Raw genomic sequence first — 21972 nt, forward strand, 5'->3', positions numbered from 1 at the left:
TTGCCAAATACGTTTACAACACGAAAGTTACATTAAGTGTCGTATTACACTTACATTTATACGGTACATTTCTTCTAGTTATGTATATACTAATTGAATAATTGTGGTTCCTTAAAAAATATCATATTAGTAAATAAAATATAAACAACAAACACATGTTACACAACAACTTTGATCATTCTACCCTACATTCTACCAGCATAAATTAGATATATTCTCGCATTTCGGTCGACTGTTCACCATACAAACCAATATTGACATTCTCTTTGTCTACTAACTGACGACTAATCTCTTTGTGCTGGATGTTCTTTTGTGTCCTTTAGTCTACCATGACATTTACATTCCTCTGACGTTATTAAAATGCTAACAAACATCGAAGTTGACTTAAAAATATATATATTTTATCAGATTCGATATTATTGTTTAAAATTATAACTAAATCGGATAAATTTAATATCTTAATTACAATTAATATGTTTTGTATTTATTTTGAATATGTAATTTACTTCAATAACAAACTTGACAGCTGATCAAGATTTTATTATTTCTGCCATTCTTTCAAATTTGGAGAGGTTAACTTTTATATATTAAGATACATGACCCATTGTCCTTCATCGACTTAGGTCAATATCACCACATGCTCTTCTACTATCGGTGACATTTTCGGCCTTGACTGCAGGCTGGGCCGGTCCACTTTCATGCAGTTTGTATGCCATCGCCCGCGTATTGACAATGTTGCGCTGCAACATTCTGTGAGGCGCGTACATCACATAGATATTACTAGAAAGCGTTCCAGACGAATCATGTCTCTGGGCCACCAAGTAGGAACTTTATAAAGTTCTTAACTAGATCTTAATATTATATGGTAGGAAATTTCCACTCGGTTAATGCGAGACCTTCAAGTTCTTGAAAGGCCTCTTATGTTTACAGGGAATTTTATAGAGGGTAAGCGGTACATTGTTTACCATAATACAACTTTATACTTATTCCACAATGTAATATTTACTTTCGCCTTGTTTGACATTTTATAAAATTAATAACTCTACAAGACTGTAACATAAATAAACTCTTCATCTTAAGAACACAAATCTGAATGCTATTATTATATGTATTTTTAAATTCATTTCTCGATGACATTTTTTACGAAAAGAATAAAGTTTAAGGTGACACAGATGTCTAAAGTTTGTAACTTTCTTTGTCAAACAAATATTGTTGCCTACTTTTCGTGAGGTCAGCGAAACTTCTTATAAAAGTTTATGATTTGCTAATCAATATAAATTAATTGCTATATACTTTGTAAGATATCGACGAAAACTTTGTCCCTTAATTCTCACGGCAGGTCAAACTTAATTAGAAAAGCTAACAATTTCGCCATGCCCGGCGAAATCAACAGAGACGTTTAGAAAACGTCTTTGTTGATTTTCTGCTTTACAACATAAAAACACGTAGGTGTCATAAAATATATATATTTAATTTAAGTAACAAAATTATGCCTTACTCTAACGACGTTTGCAATTATTATAGATGTAAAATTATAAGATCATTAATAAATAATTTTCTGTTGTGTAATTGTTACAAATTAAGAACATACTCAAAGACAATCTAGAAAAACACAATGTAATCCTTAAATTGGTTCATGGTCTCTAGATGTACACTATTTATCATACTTATCAAGCTACTGAAGCATATTAATTTAACCACTTCCTGGTTACGAGATCAATTTCAAGCCAGCTCAATAGACTTGCAGAATAATTCAGAAATTTTGTCTCGGAATTTTCTGTATGGAAACTATTTAACCCAATTAATAAATTGTGAATGTATGTTATATAGATCGTCGTTTTATAAAAAAATATAATAAGACTACGATTAATTTTTAAATAGCTAACGATGGCTAGTTTGTCGACGTTTAATTGAACCATAATAATTAATATGTTGTAAAATGTGTGGCTAGAACACGCAGATATTGACAGGAGATCGGATAAGCAACTATTTTAATAGTGTGTTTATAATTTAATATCCTGCGATCAATGATGAAGGAAAACATCGAGATGAATCCTACATATATAGGAAGAAATCCTACCAGATCCACGGACCTGTGGTGCAGCATCGTGGTAGAGCTCCAAATATTCCTCAATAGTAGAATATTTACGGGTTGTTGCTATATAATGTGTTTCCTGGTTGCAGGACCGAGCCGGTGCCGGGCCCGCTATAATGTAAGCGGCGCAGGACAACGTGCGTTTTCCTTCAAGGTAAGCCTCTTTGCTTATAAAAGTAAAAGCGCTCAAGGATTTTACGGTCTTGGGATTATACACGTTCTATATAAGTAGAGTAATTGTGCTTGGACCTAAATATTTCTTTCTTTAGTGATCATTATTTTCGTATTAAATTTAGTCTTTATTAAATTACACTAAAGATTAATAATTATTAACATGATTTGGATCTTAGCTTATTGTATATTGTTTAATGTTATAGTTATGTGTTAAATAATGGTTTGATTATAACTTAGTCCTTTTTTTATTAAACTAAAAACACAAGAAATAGAATCAAAATAATAACCATCCACTATATGTTTTAACATTTTATTTATTGAGTGATTGAGTAAATTAATATCTGTAAAATACGAATCAAGATTGTCGCTATACACTAAACTTATTTTTATAAAATATCGATCAACAGCTTATTAATTCGTTATTTTATATAAATAAAATACGCATATTTTAACATCTAATGTCAAGATCATGTGATCTAAATGTTGCATAGATATAAATTAATCGTATAAATTAATAAATATATATATATATATATATCACAATTACCTAATTTATTTTTTAATTCTTGCTTCGTGGTCAAATTAAAAACTTTTTTATTTGGTAACTGGCATAAACCGGAAAAGTATTTAGATTAAAGGGTAGCACGTTCAGGTAACCTTTACAGACGACGTCTGCATATTCATCGAGCAGGGCGCGACGCGGCCATGAGTCGCGGTGTATTTGTGACCAAATAAACACGTCGTATTAAGGCACGAAGACAACAAAATACTTTACAAAAAAAAGTTAAAGTAAAAAATATATTTTAATACATCTTGCAATAATTATTGTTCATCGTACTGGAACAAATTTCGGTTGGGACTTTTTTTTTATAAAATAGTCGCGCAGACTGCCAAACTCAAACTGATGGTAAGTGGTCACCACCGCATACTATACCGCTGCTTCTGCCCTGTAGCCCTGTAGTTACACTGGCTCACTCACCCTTTGAACTGGAACACAGAAATACTATATATTGCTGTTAGTGGTAGAATGTTTGTTGAATGGATGGTACTTAACCACACTTTACAAGCGGGCTTGTACAAAGCTCCACAACCAAATAAACTTGGGAGGATAAAAAAAATAGAAATTTATCCATAGGCATGACATTGCTAATGTTGATAACGCTGACGTGAGTCGGCATTTATTAAATGCGTATGTTATATTGTTTACATAATTGTTACAAAATGTTTTACTTCTTATCATTATACAAAGTTCGGGTAATATACGTCTCATTTATCTTGAATTTACCTGAAAATAGGCCGTTACTGGACATTAAACATTCTGTCACCGTTGAAAATCATGCTTAATATAAAGCAAGGCTTTTAGTATCATATATATTAATTATTTAGTTAATTCCACCTAAATATAAAACGTGTCTTTACTCGATCGAATTAATAAAGTTGTCTAAAAATCTGCAATGGGAAACTTTTTTAAAGCAATTAAATTATTTTTATACCAATGAAGTAGAAATCAGTCCAATGCAGTTATAACGGTTTTACTAATTGTTAAAACGTTGCTACAGAAAAATAACTGTTATATTTAGGTGTACGCTTGTCATATCCAGTTGTCGAATCACCTAATCAGAATAGTTGCAGTGGGTAACAGACTTACCAATAAAATAAAACAGGTTCGAAATTACCCATACAAAGATAACCGTTGTGAATACAGTATATGTGTCGTTATAAGATTTATTTTTTATAAATTAAGGAACTAAATCACATTCAAAACAGAATATTTTTCACATTAATACAAAAAGGTGTTACGGCAAAAAAGTTTAAAAAAAGCACTGTTTCCCTTCCCGGAGGCACATCTAATAAACCTATCCCAAAAGGAACACCGCATTGCTCTCTATCGTCTACGCAATCTCTTTCACTTTGAGATCTACATATGAAATAGACCATAAAAATATTTTAAACGACGTTTTATAAATAAAGTAAAATAACTTATTTGTAAAACATACAACTCGCCCGTATAAAGTAGTGTATATTCTATTAATTATATTTGCAGTGTTCCATATGAAGAACCTGAACCGACAATATTTTAAAACATTATGAAAATTAATTTTAAACCTTTAAATTAAACAAAACTTTTACAAATTATACATACTTTTGATGTATAAATTGCTTATAAGTAGCGCGTTTTAAATTAGGGAGACTTGGATTATAAAGGGAGATGAATGGATTATTTTTATAAATAAACACACTTTACCGACCGTTCCATGCGTCGCGTCGAGCGTCGGAGGCCGCCATCCCACTACGCACTTCACTGATTAGGATTTGTTTGCTTTTGTTTTGGACATTGATGCCGCGCATTTGTTACAATGCTTTATATATCTTCCATTAATGTGTTTCATCGTTCACTCATCACTCCATATTTGAATACATTATTTTGCCTCGATTAGCCCTCATGCATGTACGAATTAATTTATGTATGTATATTTAAAATTATTTTAAGCCACTTAGCAACGATCATATATATTTTTTTTATTAATTGACATATTCTAGTATAGATCTCGTATAAAACACTATTTCTACTAAGAGTAGTATAAATATTGAGAATATCTAATAACTACATTTTTCTATCATAAAACGCAATTTCCATTCAATAATAAGCTACTTGTTTTCTCCGTGAGTAGAGAACATTTTTTTCGCGGTAAAAAATATTCAAGTTTGCACGATACGAAAGCTATCAAAATATTGTAACGATAGTGAAATGTCACACATGTTCAACATTCATTCACTGGGTCGACAACTGCTCTTGGCAGTCACCGACACACTTAACGAAGAGTGACAAAATACTTGAATAAATAAACAACTAATCTCATTCAAAAATGACATTATTTTGAGCATATTACGATGTAAAAACTGCTTTATGAGTTGAATATTTATAGACTGATTTCGTTAAACTTCGAATATGATGAAAACTAAAAAGTAAATTAAAAAATAAACTTACCAGTACTTTTCAGTTGATAAACTTATTGAAGCTGCTTTAAAATTCTAACAAACATTCGATCACGTACTCATTGGAACTAAAATTGGATTAGGGTGAAAGAACCGTCCGTGAAAACCTAGAACGCAGTAATTGTACATAGAAATGTTATGAGAAATAACTCAATTTATTATGATAACTATCATAACCCATAGAAAGATAGATATATCATATATATTAATATTAATTAAATATTATATATACGTCAATCATTCATAAAATAATATCTGTTAAAGGTATTAAAGTAATCGCTTACAAAATCGAAATTTTATTCTGGTATATCATAGTCATTTTTACGTCTACTTTGTTTTCGGCAACATTTTAAAAAACAAAGATGAGATACTTTCCACAATCTTAAAAAGTAAATATCACCTCATTTATTATATACCGTCTAAATTATGTTTATTTTTATAGTAATAGTATAGTAATTTTATAGTAATTGTCCTTTAAAAAAAGCCCTTTAAATTCGCAATACATACCATTTTTCCTTATTTATTAAACTTCCAAGGAGGGCTATTAAAAAGTTTTCTGTTTTACTCCCAAAGAATTCTCATTAGCAGCTCGGAGTAAATTGGTAGTTTTATACTCTAGTGCCATAGAAAGCACGTAATGCCGTTGGTCCTCCGTCTTATCTCGCTCCGGTGTTTTAAAATTGCCGTACCGACTGATTATGAGATTTTGAAAAAGGGAATAGGGCGTAACTGTGATTACACACACGAATGCAGTACGTAATAGTATAAAGCTCCCCTCTCTTTATAATAATTTTAAAAAAATATTGCGACAATATTCGATGGTCACGTTTTAATATATTATAGATTAACTAATCATAAAAAATCAACAAATAGTATAAAATTTAAAACGTACTGTTTTGTGATGAAACATTTAATACTTTTTTTAAGACATAAGTATTTAACTTATAATAATTTTATAAACCGCAACAACAGACAAACGTACCGCATGCTAGTATTTACTGTTGGAATTTAACTAATTAGTGTAATAGCTCTCAATGAAAGCTTCAATTAGCATCATAGTTCTGTTGAACGTTCCCGTTACATTGTTTTGTTTTGAACTATGATTATTCGGTTTTTCAACTGATTTGTAGATTTAACGAATAAAAATGATAAATTGAATAGTTAAAATTATTAATAACCAAACAAATATAAGGACCGTACGATCAATTGGCATCAATTGTTATTAAAATGTTATCTACCAATAATTTGGACCGTGTAAATTCGTTCATTATTTGAAAGCAATTTGACGAGTTATTAAATATTTAAATAATCAATATCCTGTCCGTGAAGCAAGCAGAGTAGTTACCTAATATGCATATTCGGTCGACATCGTACTTGTCCAGCCAGCGATAGCAAATGGACTACACTTTCCCACCACGCTGTCCACTTGATTATCATACAATGAACGTTAATGGATATGATAGCCACACCTTCAATAGAAATTATTACTTCGCTCAAAAATTTACATTCATAAAAAGTTCTCAATAATTTTACACATGAAATCATCCTACTTAAATTGAAAATAAAATCCAAGACTTGTTTCTTAAATAAAAATAGCCATTTATATCTTTTTAATTGTATACCCTCCTACAAAGCTAAGGTTTATTCATTTAAATATTAATACGTTGACGGGGTACCTGCAATCTACTAGGATATGTTTATTAAAAAACTATAAACGTTGAATAAGAATACGTTCACATATCCTTGATCCTTTATCCATTTACATAACAGCTGTCAGTCCTCGTGAGGGCGTAGTAATGCAGGCCAAGCGTGACTATAGAAAGTTAGCAACGCACGTTCCCCTACATGTTCAATGTTGTTGATTCACGCATTCGTATTAATTAAAGGAAGTAGACACATATCTAAATAGGTAGGAGCGTTAGAGTGTATTGACGATAACGTGACGTTTTATGGACAGTTGTTAGTGCGTGTCAATCAACAGGACCGTCTTCACTACGTGGATATAATTAACCGAATGCTTATCATCAATGTTTTAATGCAGTTTTAAAATGTACGAGGTTCACTGAATGTTCTCGGAATCACTCGACTTGTATTCTCACTGGGAAGCTATTTGTGTGCAACCCTGCGCTCGCGCACCTCTGTTCCGCGACTTTCGTCTCTCTCTCGCATACGTGTCAAGGTAGGGTTCAATAATCGAAGATTTGGTTCGCGCAGATAATAATATATCCCAACGGAATACCCATCGTGAGTCTGGTTTATATTCATTGAAATATGATTTACATTAGGTCACAACCGGAACGATCTTGAGACATGACACTTGATACTTTAAAGATTAATATAATAACAAAAAAACTCTTAACCGTCTGCAAATTAAGCTCTCTGGCAAATAACATGTCTGAAATAAGTAATCTCCAATCAAGCACCCATTGAAACACGGTTAAATCCCGCGAGGCGCTTCCGTGTGCTCGGCCACAACGTCGGCGCCTGGAGAGATCATTGCCAGATGCTGCCAATAGATCGCGACGGGGTCAACAGCCACTGCCCTTGTTTTGCGCACTAAATTAATAACTCAAATATACCAAATTGGCATTAGTTTTGCATTTCCCACGAATCCGGGGTCAAAATAAATTACATTGTTTAAAATTTTGCGATCCAAGCGATGTATTATATTATCTGATATTGTTATTTTTCATCTCATGGTCGTCAGCAATAATTATTAAATGAAACATTTTAATTAAAAGCAATTTATTTATATATTCCAAAACAAATTTTATTAAACATTATTAAATAATAGAACAAAAATTCGTAAACAGTAAACATTCGTAAACAGTTTATACATAAAAATAAATGAATTAACTTAAAGTTCTTTAAACTAAATGTTAAATGATGACAGATACCAAAAAATATAAACGAAATATTTTTAAAACACACATGTCTAATTTTTTGTCAAACGATTTCGCATGTACCCTTAGCTCACCCTTGAAAGCACTTAAGAACCAATGAAAAGCATTCCAATCCTAAAAAGACGTAATTCGATAAGACCTCACGTTCACATGGCCGCTCGTATTCAATTATTCTCTTCTTAAATTATATCAATGTTACTAAGAAATACAATATAAAATATTTTCGAATAAAAATATATGTAAGTACACTGATGCACCTGTTTTAGAATAATCAAAACGTTTCTTACTTATTTTTTTTTTAAATAAAAAAATTAAATCAAACTTATAATTCATGTAAGTACGAAATTGTCAACCCCACCAAAGTTGTGCGGAAAAGTAGTTAAAAATTTAGTTGCAATTTATAATCCATTCATAACATGACCCATATTATATAAGATTCAAAATGTTACTCTTTATATTTAAAATACCTAGAATTGATTTTCGCAGTGCACTTAGCACTTAGAAATTTTAGTGTATCTGGTTGTGTGTTTTGATCGTCTGAGTGTAACATGTTTTTTACCTTTAAATTTGAATAAAAGTATTAACCGCGAATAGGTCAACTCAATATCGTATTCTCTACAGTTATATTCACTTATGCCAAATTATATTTATCAATTTCTAAATAAAACAAATTACATACATATAAAATATACGTAACTCATTAGCCTAACCGCATCGTTTGTCATGAAGCTATTGAGCTAATGGAAAAGGCCATACCTTGATCCAGTTCACCACTTGATAAGTTCTGGATTATTCGCTAACTCTTACCTCCTGAGTTGCATGCAACAAATCACTATTCTTTGAAAACAAATACTAATAAATTACATTTGGATTAGGTATGGTATTTATTAGATATACCTATACATTTTTTTTAAATTATTAATTTGCGAAGTCTAATATTCGAATATAAAATTCGAATAAAGCGATTAATATATATATAGATTAATAAAATTTATATTTTTAGTTACATTTTCACACCCGTATCTCGTCTCATATATATTTTTGTCTGAAAATCTGAAATTTTTGGGTTGTTCTTCTTACTCGATGAATGTTGGGTATAAAAAATGTGGTTTACTTTATGTTCTTTGTATCTTTTCAGGTGTTTGCGATGTGGTTTCCGTGGCTCGCGTTGCTGGTGTCGTGTGCACTGGTGGGAGGGGAGCAGACTGAGGAGCCGGTGGCCACTACCACCCGCGCACCGCCGCGCACTCTCGACAGGCAAGCGGGTGAACTAGCTTGGCGTACCTGGCTCCAAAGCCCTGAAGATGGAAATCAAAATGCTCCACCTAGAAGAATAACTACGAAATCACTTTTCATCACTCCACTAGTTTGCCCAAAAGGACACCGACTCGATGGAACTGCTTGCGTCCAGGTGCAAATACATTTTAAATGCAAAGGACTCATTTATTACTCAAACTATCATCTTTTGCTTTTTTACACTATTTAAGAATAACATTTTAACAAATATTTCTCCTTTTAAGGTGGTGACAGTAAATAAAGCTGACCATGAACGCATCTTATTAGAGCAATTAAATGCTCTTTTTACTACGGCTCCCAACAACGGTGATGTGCTCTATGACTATGGCGACGAAGATCCGGGACCCCTGCAATTGTCTATACCGATTGGCCTAGATCCGCAAAGCTCACCGCAAGATCCGTCTGCACAGGTACCGTACCGCCATTCTATTTGTTTTAAAAAATGAACTGTATTTAATTGTTCCTTAAATAATACCAATATCTCTTTGTATTTTTTAAAACTTAAAATTGTATTATACTTTAAACTTTAAAATTGTATTATATTACAGGCCCAAGATATACAGCCGAACTTCGTGAAAGTCGACAAAAAAGGCGATAATACTGATAGTAGCATTGAGGCTGAATTAGAACTTTTAAAACTACAGCAAGCTAAACTGAACAATACTATTTCACAAGACGGTAGTAATATTCTATCTCATAACGTACTACACAATTTGCTTTCTTATTCCGATAAGCCTAAGAGAGATAGTCCTATGGTAAATTCCACTGAGATTGAAACACAGTTGAATAACACGGACGAAGGTCAGAAAGAACTAGTGTTTGGCCACGTAAATATTGATCCTGTAATTTATGATACAGAAACTCAAAATAATCAGGATCTTATCATGGAATCCGAAACGGATAAGGCAAACGCAGGAGAATTAGACAAAGAGAAAGCTGATAATAATAAAAAATCGCCTACAAATTCGGATTTATCTAATTCAACTGTATTGGTCTTAAAAAAAGAATCAGAAGATACAAAATTAAGCCCTGAAAATGATTATTCTGATATTGGAGAAGCTATTAAACTAATAAGCAGATACGCTGAAGTTTCAACGGATGATAATTTTGCCAAAGACGATAAGAAGCTTTCTTCACCTGAAGAAGATAGCATATTAGGGACACGTACAAAATTACAATATAGACGCAACAAGCCAAAGGTATCAGATAACTTAAGAGATCCGGACACTCATGTCTCAGATATAATCATAAAAGAAGACCCGACCATTGAAAAAATGTATCCGAAAAATATTGTATACTACAGATATCCTTGGCCAAGTGAAAATGCTGATTCACCACCACCTAACTATCCATTTCGACATCTACAAGACTATTGGCCTGGTCGTAGTCAAATTGGAGGAGTTTATAACACAATGCACGAAAATCCGAGACGCCATCATCATTCATATCCTCATTATTTTCGGCCCCGTGGTTCTACATATGCGGATTATCCTGAAACTCATCTTGGACTTCAAGAGACTTACCCTGGACTTCGGCGATATCCACATAAGATTGGTGAACGTAATCCTAGTCCAATAAGATCTCACGCTAATAACCAAGACTTGTACAGCCTGCTCGGCTTAAGGCATTGGTTTAGTAGTGAAGGAGCGTCGAAGAGATAGTTTGTTTTACTATGATTTAGACAATTGGATGTTACCCGACGTCATATAATGGAAGCTATGGGAAATTGTACTCTACGCACATTTAAACTCTATACCCTTATTGGATTTCGTATCTACTAATATTATAACTTAATAATATAAATATTAGTCATATCTGCCATAGCTTTCAATATATATAGCCTATTTATTTTAAAGCCAAATATTACAGTCATAGTTTTGTAAAAATTTTTGTTAGCTGTTTTAAGTTCTTGTAAATATTCTTGCACTCGATACCTAAGCGTTTAATAACTTTTCCTCCTGAAATTTTAATTTTTATCAATTAGTATTATCGTTGTTTTGTATTATGTAAATTGTTGTATTACTAATTTATGTTTATTTGATGTATATTTCTTGTTGTTTGTGACTCTTGAGACAGTCATACATATTGCAAATTTATGGTTCTGGAGACACCATACGAATACTAGGCACTGGCTTGCCTGTTGAAATAATGATTATGTGGATGTTTATTATAAGTAAGTACTTATGTAGATAAATCAGCTGACCTAAGTTGTTTTGAGTATACTTAGATTTAGAATATCTTACTAGACCCTTTCATTTTTCAAGAAAATAAATTAATTCAAATTTCGGACATTTTAAGCCCACCTACATACAATCAATAAAAGCATTACAAGAAATAATGAGAAAGTGAATATACGAACTTACAGTACCTAAAATATTGCATCTAATAACCAACTATAATCCTAATTAAATCACAATGGTACACGTATTTAATTTCACTTATCATTGGGTCTGGAACATCTAGTGGTATATTGTACCTTAGAATGGTTTATTTACGGCAAAATATTTTCTTTTATTTGTTACGCTACTACCGAACTATTACTCATATATCGATCCCACCAAAGCTTAGTTTAAGTGTTAGATATATAACCGCGAAACATTATTATTGAATGCTACTATTTTCGTAGGGTTTTAGTATGATAAATGTATTCTTGTGTATTTTTTTACTAAATATTGTATGCTAAATGATTAATCAAATCTTATTAATATAAAAAGGCACGTAAATAATTTATGATAAAAATATTTTAAAATATTTAGTAATGATTATTGACTTTTTAGATGCATGGTGATAAAAAATACTTGCCATAAATATTTTATTACTCGTATCTAATTCTTAACCAGTGTTATTGCATTTTAAATTAATAAATACAAAAACGGCATCTTTGTGTAATGTATTTATTTATTACAATTTAAACTTTTTGTATTCAAATATTTTATATATAATTATAATCAATATTTGGGGCCTTCATTGATTTATAAACTTAAAAATATACTAACTGGAACTATAAAAAAAAAATACTAAGCAAAGGTCCCAATATATTCACTCATTATAAAATATTGTGTCAAATCTGTACTGTACAAATAATAGCTGTAAGAATAAAATAAATAAAGATATATGTAGCAAATACTTAACTTACATAGTTATTAAATTTTAATATCCAAATGTGCTTAATATTCCATTTGATGAAAAACAAACATAGAAAATTATCAATGCCAGTATTTTATTGTAAATATAAATGTGTTAATAAAATATTTAAAATGAAAATAAACTACTCATTTTATTTCTTTAAACAGATTTTAAATAAGACAAAGATTTTTCGCATTCAAGATTTTATTGAAAAAAAATATTAAATTTTCTTAATAACACTGTTTAAATTGATATTTCCTACAGGTAGTCAAATTAACATAATATTGTTTAATTAAACAATATAACCTGAGCTTGCACATACTTATACAAAAAATGAGTAATGGGTAACTAAACATAAAAAGGAACATATTAAATGTCAAAAACCATTCAAATTTAACAAAAAACTACTTACACAAGAAATTTGTACAATATATCACAATAATAGAATTAGCAGTACAGAAAAATCATACAAATGAAGATGATTTCTAACACAAATATATTGACATTTATAGTTAAGGAATAGACTAAATTAATTGATGAAGTATGTACATACTATTTAATGAGTTATATTACATGTAAGTATATGCAAAGACAGGCCTAACAAACATTATTGTTCATAAAACATTGATCATGGTATCAGATAATATAATGAGATCTCTCAAAGATACTCGACATAGTCATTGTAAAGGATATTAAACAAAATAATGACTCAAAGAACACGTAAGTACTATAAGAAACAAATATCAATCCAATTTCAGTATCCCTACTGCATTTTCATCTGAATTCATAAATTTGGATGCTGTGTTCTGGAACATGACTTAAAGTCAGTGATTGAAACCTATAAAGAATTATTTTTATTCAAAAAAAATATAGTGTAACAACAGTATTATATTATTCAATGCCTAATAATACCTTTCTAAGCCTTTATACCTTTCTAATTCTAGAATCAGAAATAAAAGTCAAAATCCATTAATATTTATGAGAAACTATAGATTAATAAAGTAAATTATACTTTGTTCAAGCCCACCTGATACCACCCACTCAACACTTATTTTACCACTAAACAGTACTACTTTGTATTGTTATATTCCTGTTTGAAGGGTGAGTGGACCAGAGTAATTATAGGAACAAATAAATATAACTTTTTAATTTTCAAGGTTGGTGGTGCATTGGTAATGTAAGGAATGGAAAAAAATATATCAGCTCCAGTCTATGGGTCACCACTTACCAGCGAGTAGGGTATTTGCCAGTCCGCCTACATATTTATAAATGTATATTTATGATAAATAAAAAGTGAAATTACTTACTACTACTATTTAATAATAATGTTTTTCCAAAATAACATAAATATTGCTTACCATTCAGAGCTTCTGTGATAATAATAGCCTTCTATAGTAGCTGCCGATTTGTGAAAGCATATATAATAGAACCCAGCAAAGGAAGCACCATTTATATCCTTTATTGTATGATCTGGCACTAAAAAGTGTTCCTTCCATCTCATAAACACATAGTCAGCCTTTTCAAGAGAATCATAATCAAATGAGTCTGAGTTGAATGTCTTTAAATATGGTACAAATAGGTCAAACTTGCTCTGTAAAGATAACATTGATTGTCTCAATAGTATAATGTTTATTTATAACTATTGACTAATGGTTTTCAACTAAATAAATATAGTAATTTTACCCAGTGTTTTCTATCAACATCTTCATCTGCATCCCACTTTCTTGTCAAAAAAGGATATTTTGCTGATATAATTTCGCCATCAAAAAATGTCGTTAGAGTCGGAAATTCTTCTGTTAAACCTTTTATTTTTAAATATCCACAAAGGTACGAATTTTCTTCATCAACATGCTGTAATTAATAGCTAAATCTTAATCAAAAACTATAACAAATATCATGAATACATTCAACCATGTACACAACACAATGTATTTGTAACATTTTACTTTTACCGCTTTATTTATTATCTAAATAATATCTGCTATGTAAGCACTCTCAAGAACTTTAATAGGTTTACAAACATCACATGTCATTTATTAATTTTCAGTTTTTGCGTATTTGTTTTTAACACTAACCTGCAATACAACTTCTACTTCGTAAGAATTTCCCTTAGACTTTTGATGCCCTTGAAATTTGGAGCCGTTGTAAAGAAGAGACTTTGTTACGCCAGGTTGTTTTGAATTAGCTGGTGGTGGTGGAGTAATATCAACTTTAACGGGCATTATTATCCATCAAAACGATGACCCAGCTTGTGTATGATAAAAGTATGTTATTGACAGACAACTGATACTGGGCACACAGCCAAGTAAACCTCAAAACGGATGACAGTTGGATTTGTTTCTTTCCAGTATATTCGATTTGAAACTATGTGAGATAATATTTCCATTTCTTTATATCATAATAATAGAAGGGGGGTAATAGATCTTCCACTTTCGTAATTTTAATTCGCTTTAGATGGTTAATTTAAATTTTACTAGAATTTTATTGTTAGAAGTGAAAGCTATACACACTTTCGACAGACTATATATACGCTATTTTTAAAATTATTAGGAAATAGATTAAATACTATTTTAATATTTAAAATAAGTAGTTATGAACCAGGCGCCATTTACTGAAATAAGTAATGTTCATTATTTTATTGTAAAAAATAATACGCACAGAAGTTTAAATAATCGTTACAAACAAAAACGCTCAGGCTATTATTGGTACGCTCTTTCTTTAAAATGTTTAGTACCATCATTTTTGACAATACAAAAATATCAAAGGCCTCTATAAGAAAACTAAAAGAAAAAAAATGTATGACCATCCAATTATAAAAATTATTAAAAAGGTAAAAAAATCCTTTATAATTCTTTAACTACTTAAGGCTCATATAAAAGTTGGCCACACATTAACAACACACTAATTAAAAGACACGTTCTGTGTAATGGTCGATATCACATTTAAATTAAAAAACTACAGTAGTACAGCTAAATTCTTTATATTTATAAGTACACTATACATGAGTCTGATTTGATTTGATACGGAAAACAGAGGTATTTACGCAGAAGAAGCCTTATGCCTTTTCACATTTCCATGCAAATCGAAGTTACGATGCTACGAACCAGACAAAAAAATATATTTTGGTAGAACGATATTCGCCTCGAACAATTATTGTCGGTTTTTTGCTCCGAGGCAAAAGGTGTAAGAATTTTTTACCATAATAACCCGTAAACGACGAATACGTAAAAATTAAGCTATCATTGACATTTCAAACAAGAAATATTGAATCAAAATTAATTTAAAATTGCGGTTTTAATATATATATTTTATTATTTATAGGTTTTTATCGTCTTGCTTAGATGAAAATGAAAATAACATTAATTTGTAGCAGGCAGTAGAAATCTATTTAGTCTATGACACTGTAGAATTTGTAGATATGGTAGAATTTCGTCGTCTCGTTGGTTTCGTTGACCGACCAACTTGTTTATAAATTGTTTTGTAATTTAATTTATTAAATAAGTGTATATTCTATGTTTTTACATAATGATTTCATATAATGTTTCAAAAATATTTTGTGTTGCAGTAAATTATATTTGTAATTTCGAATTGTGATCAAAAAGCAATAGTAGTGATATTTTCTCACATAATTATGGTTAACTGACGTTAGACTGTGCATCCTCAATTATGGCAGACCCAGGTTATTACCACAGTGATTATATTCGACACCCTGTCCTCTATGAGCTGGGCGTCAAGTATGGAATTAAAACGGAATGTATTCCAGAAATAGCATTGCCGTCTAAGTTGGAAGAACTCAAGGATGTCATACGTAAAGAGATACGTAAAGAACTCAAAATAAAAGAAGGTGCCGAAAAGCTTCGCGAAGTTGCTACTGATCGAAGATCGCTCTCAAATGTAGCGAATCTTGTAAAAGAGGCCAATTTAAAACTGAATGAACTTAAATCTGATCTGCAAGAACTTGAATCACAGCTTCTTTTGTCACGCGGTCAATCAATTCCGACTTCACCAGAAGATTTATCTTACGATGAAGAGATTATTTTGGCTTCAGAAGCTGCGCAACAACAACGTCAGTTGGGTGAGGGTACGACTGATCGCAAATTGGCATCATTGGAAAAACAACTTAATATTGAATTGAAGGTAAAACAGGGCGCTGAGAATATGATACAAAGCATAAGCAGTAGTAACCAATCTCGTGACAAGAAACTACTTGCTGAAGCTCATCAAATGCTTGCAGATTCAAAAGATAAAATTGAATATCTTAAATTGCGTATTTCTAAGCTAAGCAAACAACAAAAGGGCGATAATGCAGGAGCAAATGGTGATGGAAGGGGAACTGATATTAGTGGAGTTGATGCCTTACTCGATGAAAGGATTGCAGAAATTAGAAACCGCCTTCGTATAGAAGCAGCTGTAGTGGAAGGTTCCAAGAATGCTATAAGACTATTACAAAGTGATAAAAAAGTAACAGACAAGAAAGCATTACAAGAAGCTCAAACAAGTCTTCTTGAGTCAACTCAAAAGTTAGATTTGCTGCGAAAGTCACTTGATATGCGCCGGCAAGAACTACCTACTGAGAGTGCTGCCTTTATAGAGTTAGGACATGAATTACGTAGCACTGGTTCCAGTCCTGGTTATGTAAGTTTGTCTGGGGCAAGTGGACATCGCAGTCTATTTGTATCTCCTGCTCCTATGATCAGCCCATGTGTTCAAGTAACTGGCACCTTAGAGGTTAGATTGATGGGATGTCAAGATTTATTAGAAGATGTGCCAGGTCGCAGTAGAAGAGATCCTCTCGCTAGCCCTTCAGATTTAAAATCTTTTGTTAAAGGAGTAACCATTCGTAACTCAATGAAATATACATACAGCATTAAGGAGGATACAAGTAATGAAATCATGGCTGTTATGAAATTGGATAACCATACTGTAGCTCAAACCAGTTGGAGACCATGTTCTCAACAGGCCTGGGATCAAAGGTATTTTACATATGTATAATTAATTTAATTAAAAATTATCCAATTTATCAGACATAAACAAAGACAAAGACTATGCACTTTACACAATTCTTATTTATGTAATAACATTTGAGATAGAGATTACTTTATTAAATAATCTATTTAATAACCATTAATTTATGAAAACATCAATCTATTCCTTGAATTTTAATCTTTATGACTCCTTTCATGTGTGATTACTCATACTATCTTATCAGTAGGCCATGTTCACATATTTATAATGTGACTAAGAAAATGGTTGAAAAAAAATTGCCAAGTGCCACTAGTTATATATTACAGCAACCTAGTATCTCTATATTTGAAAATTGCATAATGTCATGTAGTTTAATGATTATAGTGTTTATTTTCATTAAAGTTTTGATTTATTTACCTATTTATTTAATAGATTACTTCAAATTATTTTTTTATATAAATTAATTATATTGCATAACTTTATTACAGATTCACAATTAAATTGGACAAATCCAGAGAACTTGAGATTGGTATTCATTGGAAAGATTGGCGTGGACTATGTGCTGTAAAATTTCTAAGACTGGAAGAATTTATTGATGATATCCGACATGGAATGGCCCTTGAACTCGAGCCCCAGGGTCTTTTATTTGCTGAAATTAAGTTTTTGAACCCTATAATTTCAAGGAAACCAAAACTTCAGCGTCAAAGAAAGATTTTTAAACAACAAGGCAAGAATATTCCTAGACCTTCTTACGGAGAAATGCATATACCTGCTGTAGTCTTAGGAAGACTTTTGAAACGTTCTTCACCTTCAATTCAAAATATCCAGAGTGCCCATATTCAATCTCAGCAACATAATTTTGAACCTGACAACAAAGATGTTGAAAATCCACATGCCACCCTCATTGGAATGGCTGGTGTACGACCCTTGGGTTTGCCCTCTGCTCCAACAACACCACAGGTACCTATTGCACCTCCTCCAAAACCAACTTTACCATTGCAACCACCACCTAATGTGTCTACTCTTAGAATGGAAAAAGAATTACAAGAAGCATTTGCATTTTTAGAAGATTCCTATAACAGGGATAGTTATATTGCAAAGGAACCACAGACTTCATCATGTAACACTCCCCTTGTAGAGTATCCACCATCACCATCCCCTAAATTAGTCCTTGAATTTCCAAGTAATGAAGACCAGATAGTTGACTTTACAAATAACATGCGTATTTCTTCATCACGGTCTTCTTCCGTTATAGAAACTCTTGGCAAAGAATTAGACTCAAGGCGGCAGTCGGGAGAAATGTCAATGGAAAGCTTCAGACTATTGAGTGTTTTAGGTCGAGGTCATTTTGGCAAAGTAATTTTAGCCCAATATAGGCCAACTAATGAATATTTTGCAATTAAAGCTTTAAAGAAAGGTGATATAATCGCCAGAGATGAAGTTGACTCTTTACTGTCGGAAAAGCGAATTTTTGAGGTAGCTAATGCAATCAGACATCCATTTTTGGTAAATCTTTTTGCATGTTTTCAAACTGAACAACATGTTTGTTTTGTCATGGAGTATGCAGCTGGGGGTGATCTTATGATGCACATACATGCTGATGTATTTACTGAACCGAGGGCAGTATTTTATGCAGCTTGTGTAGTATTAGGTTTACAGTATTTACACGAAAATAATATAATTTATAGGGATTTAAAACTAGATAACTTATTACTTGACACTGACGGGTATGTTAAAATAGCTGATTTTGGCCTTTGTAAAGAAGGAATGGGTTGGGGTGATCGCACAGGAACATTTTGTGGCACTCCTGAGTTTCTAGCTCCTGAAGTTTTGACTGAGACTTCATACACTAGAGCAGTTGACTGGTGGGGTCTAGGTGTCCTTATTTTTGAAATGCTAGTAGGAGAATCTCCATTCCCAGGTGAGGATGAAGGTGAAGTGTTTGATTCTATTGTTAATGATGAAGTTCGTTATCCTAGAACTCTATCTTTAGAATCAATTGCTTTAATGCGTCGATTGCTTAGAAAAAATCCCGAACGCCGTTTAGGCTCTTCTGAAAGAGATGCTGAGGATGTGAAAAAACAAGCATTTTTCCGCAATGTTGATTGGGAGCAGTTACTCCTACGTAAAGTGAAACCACCATTTGTGCCAACTATAAATAATCTTGAAGATGTTAGTAACTTTGATAGTGAGTTTACATCCGAAGCAGCAGTTCTGACGCCACCTAAGGAGCCCCGTCCTCTCAGCAATGCAGACCATAAACTTTTCACAGACTTTACATATATGGCCGACTGGTGCTAAAAATAAAGAATTCAATACATTTATTATTATATTAAAAATTAGTATAATTCTTAATAATAATAAAAACCCCATTGCCTTACATGTGTGAGTGAAAAAACTGTATTTTGATAATTAATCTAATCTATACAGAAGGGTATCTTATATAGATACTCGCATGTTAACTTGTATTTAATGCAGTTGAATGCAATATTTTATAATAAATTGTGTAATTTAATAACATAAGTTTTAAATAGCTCTAATCTTTATTTTTTTAAAAACATTGTGTTACAGATTTATATATTATGTAGTTATGGAATTAACATAGAAGTTAGTAACTATTAAGAAAAGCGTGTCAAATAAATCATTGTTTTCAGTCAATTCTTTATCAGTGAAATAAAGGTATCAAGAACAAATTGTACTTTTAATATAATATAACCTTAACCAATTGGAAGGAATAATACATACAGCTTTATCGAAATTTTAATACCTTATTGAAATTTAAAAAATTGTTGTTTAGTATAAAATATTCTCTTAAAAATAAAATACATTAGTATATTTTAGTTTGTATTTTGTCACTATTACAAAAGGTTCTTATTACCCTCCATTGAGGTTTTAAATACACATTAAAAATGAAAACTAGCACTTTCCTATTAAAAATCTGAGTATTCACAAACAAATTCCAGATAAACAAGAAATCAAAATATCAATTGCCATTTCATTGGCCTAACAGGACTAATTTTAAACTTGTTTAATAATTACATTTAACTTGGAATCATAAAACTGAACAACAAACTTCACTCTACATGATGTATATACACATTCCACACATTGTCTAAGACCATCAGCTGAAAAAAATTGAGATATATTCACATTCTCGATCCTTTCTGTTGCAATACCTTAGCACGGTCTGTGGGTTCTATGTCATTACTGTTCAAAGAGCTGCCACATTCTCTACTTACAACACATAGAAATTCTGCATGTTCCTCGGTGCCATAATTATATTGAGAACCAATATTGATCAGTTGCTCAAACTTCCAACCATCCGACATATTGGATACCATCTGTGTAAGTTCTTCTTCATGAAATTGTAAAACTCTATAAACATGCTTTTTAGAATCTTTAAGTGGCCTTCTTTCTCTTAAACATATTCTTTCTTTAACTAACCTTATAAGCTCTGTAATATTATAAAACTCTGCTTCTTCTAATACTCCTTCTTCTGCTATATCATTATTAATCACAAGTTTACCATGACGAAGGTAATTGAGCACAGGTGAGAAGTACGTAGGATCTCTATCTATTAAATAAGCGCCTGTTTCATCCTGCAAAATAATCACGCATAGTCGTGTAAACAACTAGTTGACTTTAAAATTATTCCAAAATAGGAACACAATGAATAACGTGATGTTATACTCACCCTGTCTGAAATTAAGTCACTGTCCTCTTGAACTAATCGATAAAGAAATGAATTTGGGTCCCTACAAAGTGTAGTTTTAGTTGATAAGAAATAAGTTCCTCCAACATTTAATTTTACCCATTGCTTACTACTTCGTCTTTCATTATTAAATTTTTGTATATTTTCTTTAGAAAAATCATCATCTCCTACGTAACCCGCCATGGTTATGATATCATAGACAAAAAACTTTGTTTTGTTTATTAACTTTTGTTAGGTACTGCTGATGAAACTCTTCAGCACTGTATATTTTTGGAAGCGTTTATTTAGAAGATTTTTGTTAAATTAAGTGCTTTATCTTTTTTTATGTCTGTTCGCACAATATAAATTAATATTCTTTACCAATATCCAAAATAATCTAAGTTTAATTACTTTAAAGCAATTTCAAAACTAGTTAACGGTGGTTTCAAGTATTTTTTTGGTTATTCATGGTTAGACAACTTTCGATAGAACTACATTAGAAAACGGTACTTTCAACTATTTTTTTAGTTATTCATGGTTATTGAACAACTTTCGATAGACCTACATTATAACAAAGCTCATTTATAAATTTTTCTGAAGTTTTATTTAAAGGAGATTTTTATCTATAAATTTAAAATTATACAAATTTGCTAATTTCATATACAATTACGTATATTAATATAACTTTAATATAATTCGATTGATGATTTTAATATAAATTTAAT

The 21972-nt window shown here is 31.4% G+C and overlaps 5 protein-coding genes across 6 annotated transcripts in view; 3 read left to right on the top strand and 2 right to left on the bottom strand.

Moving 5' to 3' along the window:
- The window catches only part of LOC113395026 (uncharacterized), a 33349-nt gene extending 20616 nt beyond the window's left edge, over window positions 1-12733 (top strand). For both annotated transcript variants that reach the window (XM_026632556.2, XM_026632555.2), the window contains exons 2-5: window positions 2185-2249; window positions 9308-9580; window positions 9690-9875; window positions 10014-12733. In XM_026632556.2, the coding sequence (XP_026488341.1) occupies window positions 9317-9580; window positions 9690-9875; window positions 10014-11126 (1563 nt within the window). In that variant the 5' untranslated portion in view covers window positions 2185-2249; window positions 9308-9316 and the 3' untranslated portion in view covers window positions 11127-12733. The remainder of the gene's footprint in view (window positions 1-2184; window positions 2250-9307; window positions 9581-9689; window positions 9876-10013) is intronic.
- Mrps23 (mitochondrial ribosomal protein S23) overlaps window positions 1-21972 on the top strand; it is a 208975-nt gene that overhangs the window by 174658 nt on the left and 12345 nt on the right. The window lies entirely within an intron of this gene.
- On the bottom strand, window positions 12778-15116 carry LOC113395027 (glucose-induced degradation protein 4 homolog). Its single transcript, XM_026632558.2, has 4 exons — window positions 14667-15116; window positions 14275-14442; window positions 13950-14182; window positions 12778-13429 (listed from the first exon to the last, which is right to left on the bottom strand). The coding sequence occupies exons 1-4, from the start codon at window positions 14811-14813 to the stop codon at window positions 13366-13368; spliced, it is 612 nt and encodes a 203-aa protein (XP_026488343.1). The 5' UTR covers window positions 14814-15116; the 3' UTR covers window positions 12778-13365.
- Pkn (Protein kinase N) lies at window positions 15999-20249 on the top strand. Its single transcript, XM_026632548.2, has 2 exons — window positions 15999-17564; window positions 18045-20249. The coding sequence occupies exons 1-2, from the start codon at window positions 16258-16260 to the stop codon at window positions 19855-19857; spliced, it is 3120 nt and encodes a 1039-aa protein (XP_026488333.1). The 5' UTR covers window positions 15999-16257; the 3' UTR covers window positions 19858-20249.
- LOC113395023 (BTB/POZ domain-containing protein KCTD5) lies at window positions 20388-21540 on the bottom strand. The gene is made up of 2 exons (XM_026632552.2): window positions 21251-21540; window positions 20388-21155 (listed from the first exon to the last, which is right to left on the bottom strand). The coding sequence occupies exons 1-2, from the start codon at window positions 21449-21451 to the stop codon at window positions 20703-20705; spliced, it is 654 nt and encodes a 217-aa protein (XP_026488337.1). The 5' UTR covers window positions 21452-21540; the 3' UTR covers window positions 20388-20702.

This window comes from Vanessa tameamea, chromosome 9 (assembly GCF_037043105.1).
Source record: "Vanessa tameamea isolate UH-Manoa-2023 chromosome 9, ilVanTame1 primary haplotype, whole genome shotgun sequence".
Taxonomy (NCBI): domain Eukaryota; kingdom Metazoa; phylum Arthropoda; class Insecta; order Lepidoptera; family Nymphalidae; genus Vanessa; species Vanessa tameamea.

What these genes read in the sequence shown, in the direction of transcription:
- LOC113395027 (XM_026632558.2), bottom strand. Translation starts at nt 14,813, where the DNA reads ATGCCCGTTAAAGTTGATATTACTCCACCACCACCAGCTAATTCAAAA. An exon ending in AAGTAGAAGTTGTATTGCAG is followed by an intron (nt 14,443 to 14,666) that starts GTTAGTGTTAAA and finishes TATTAATTACAG; the next exon opens with CATGTTGATGAAGAAAATTC. An exon ending in ATGTTGATAGAAAACACTGG is followed by an intron (nt 14,183 to 14,274) that starts GTAAAATTACTA and finishes TTATCTTTACAG; the next exon opens with AGCAAGTTTGACCTATTTGT.
- Pkn (XM_026632548.2), top strand. Translation starts at nt 16,258, where the DNA reads ATGGCAGACCCAGGTTATTACCACAGTGATTATATTCGACACCCTGTC. An exon ending in CAACAGGCCTGGGATCAAAG is followed by an intron (nt 17,565 to 18,044) that starts GTATTTTACATA and finishes ACTTTATTACAG; the next exon opens with ATTCACAATTAAATTGGACA.
- LOC113395023 (XM_026632552.2), bottom strand. Translation starts at nt 21,451, where the DNA reads ATGGCGGGTTACGTAGGAGATGATGATTTTTCTAAAGAAAATATACAA. An exon ending in GTGACTTAATTTCAGACAGG is followed by an intron (nt 21,156 to 21,250) that starts GTGAGTATAACA and finishes ATTATTTTGCAG; the next exon opens with GATGAAACAGGCGCTTATTT.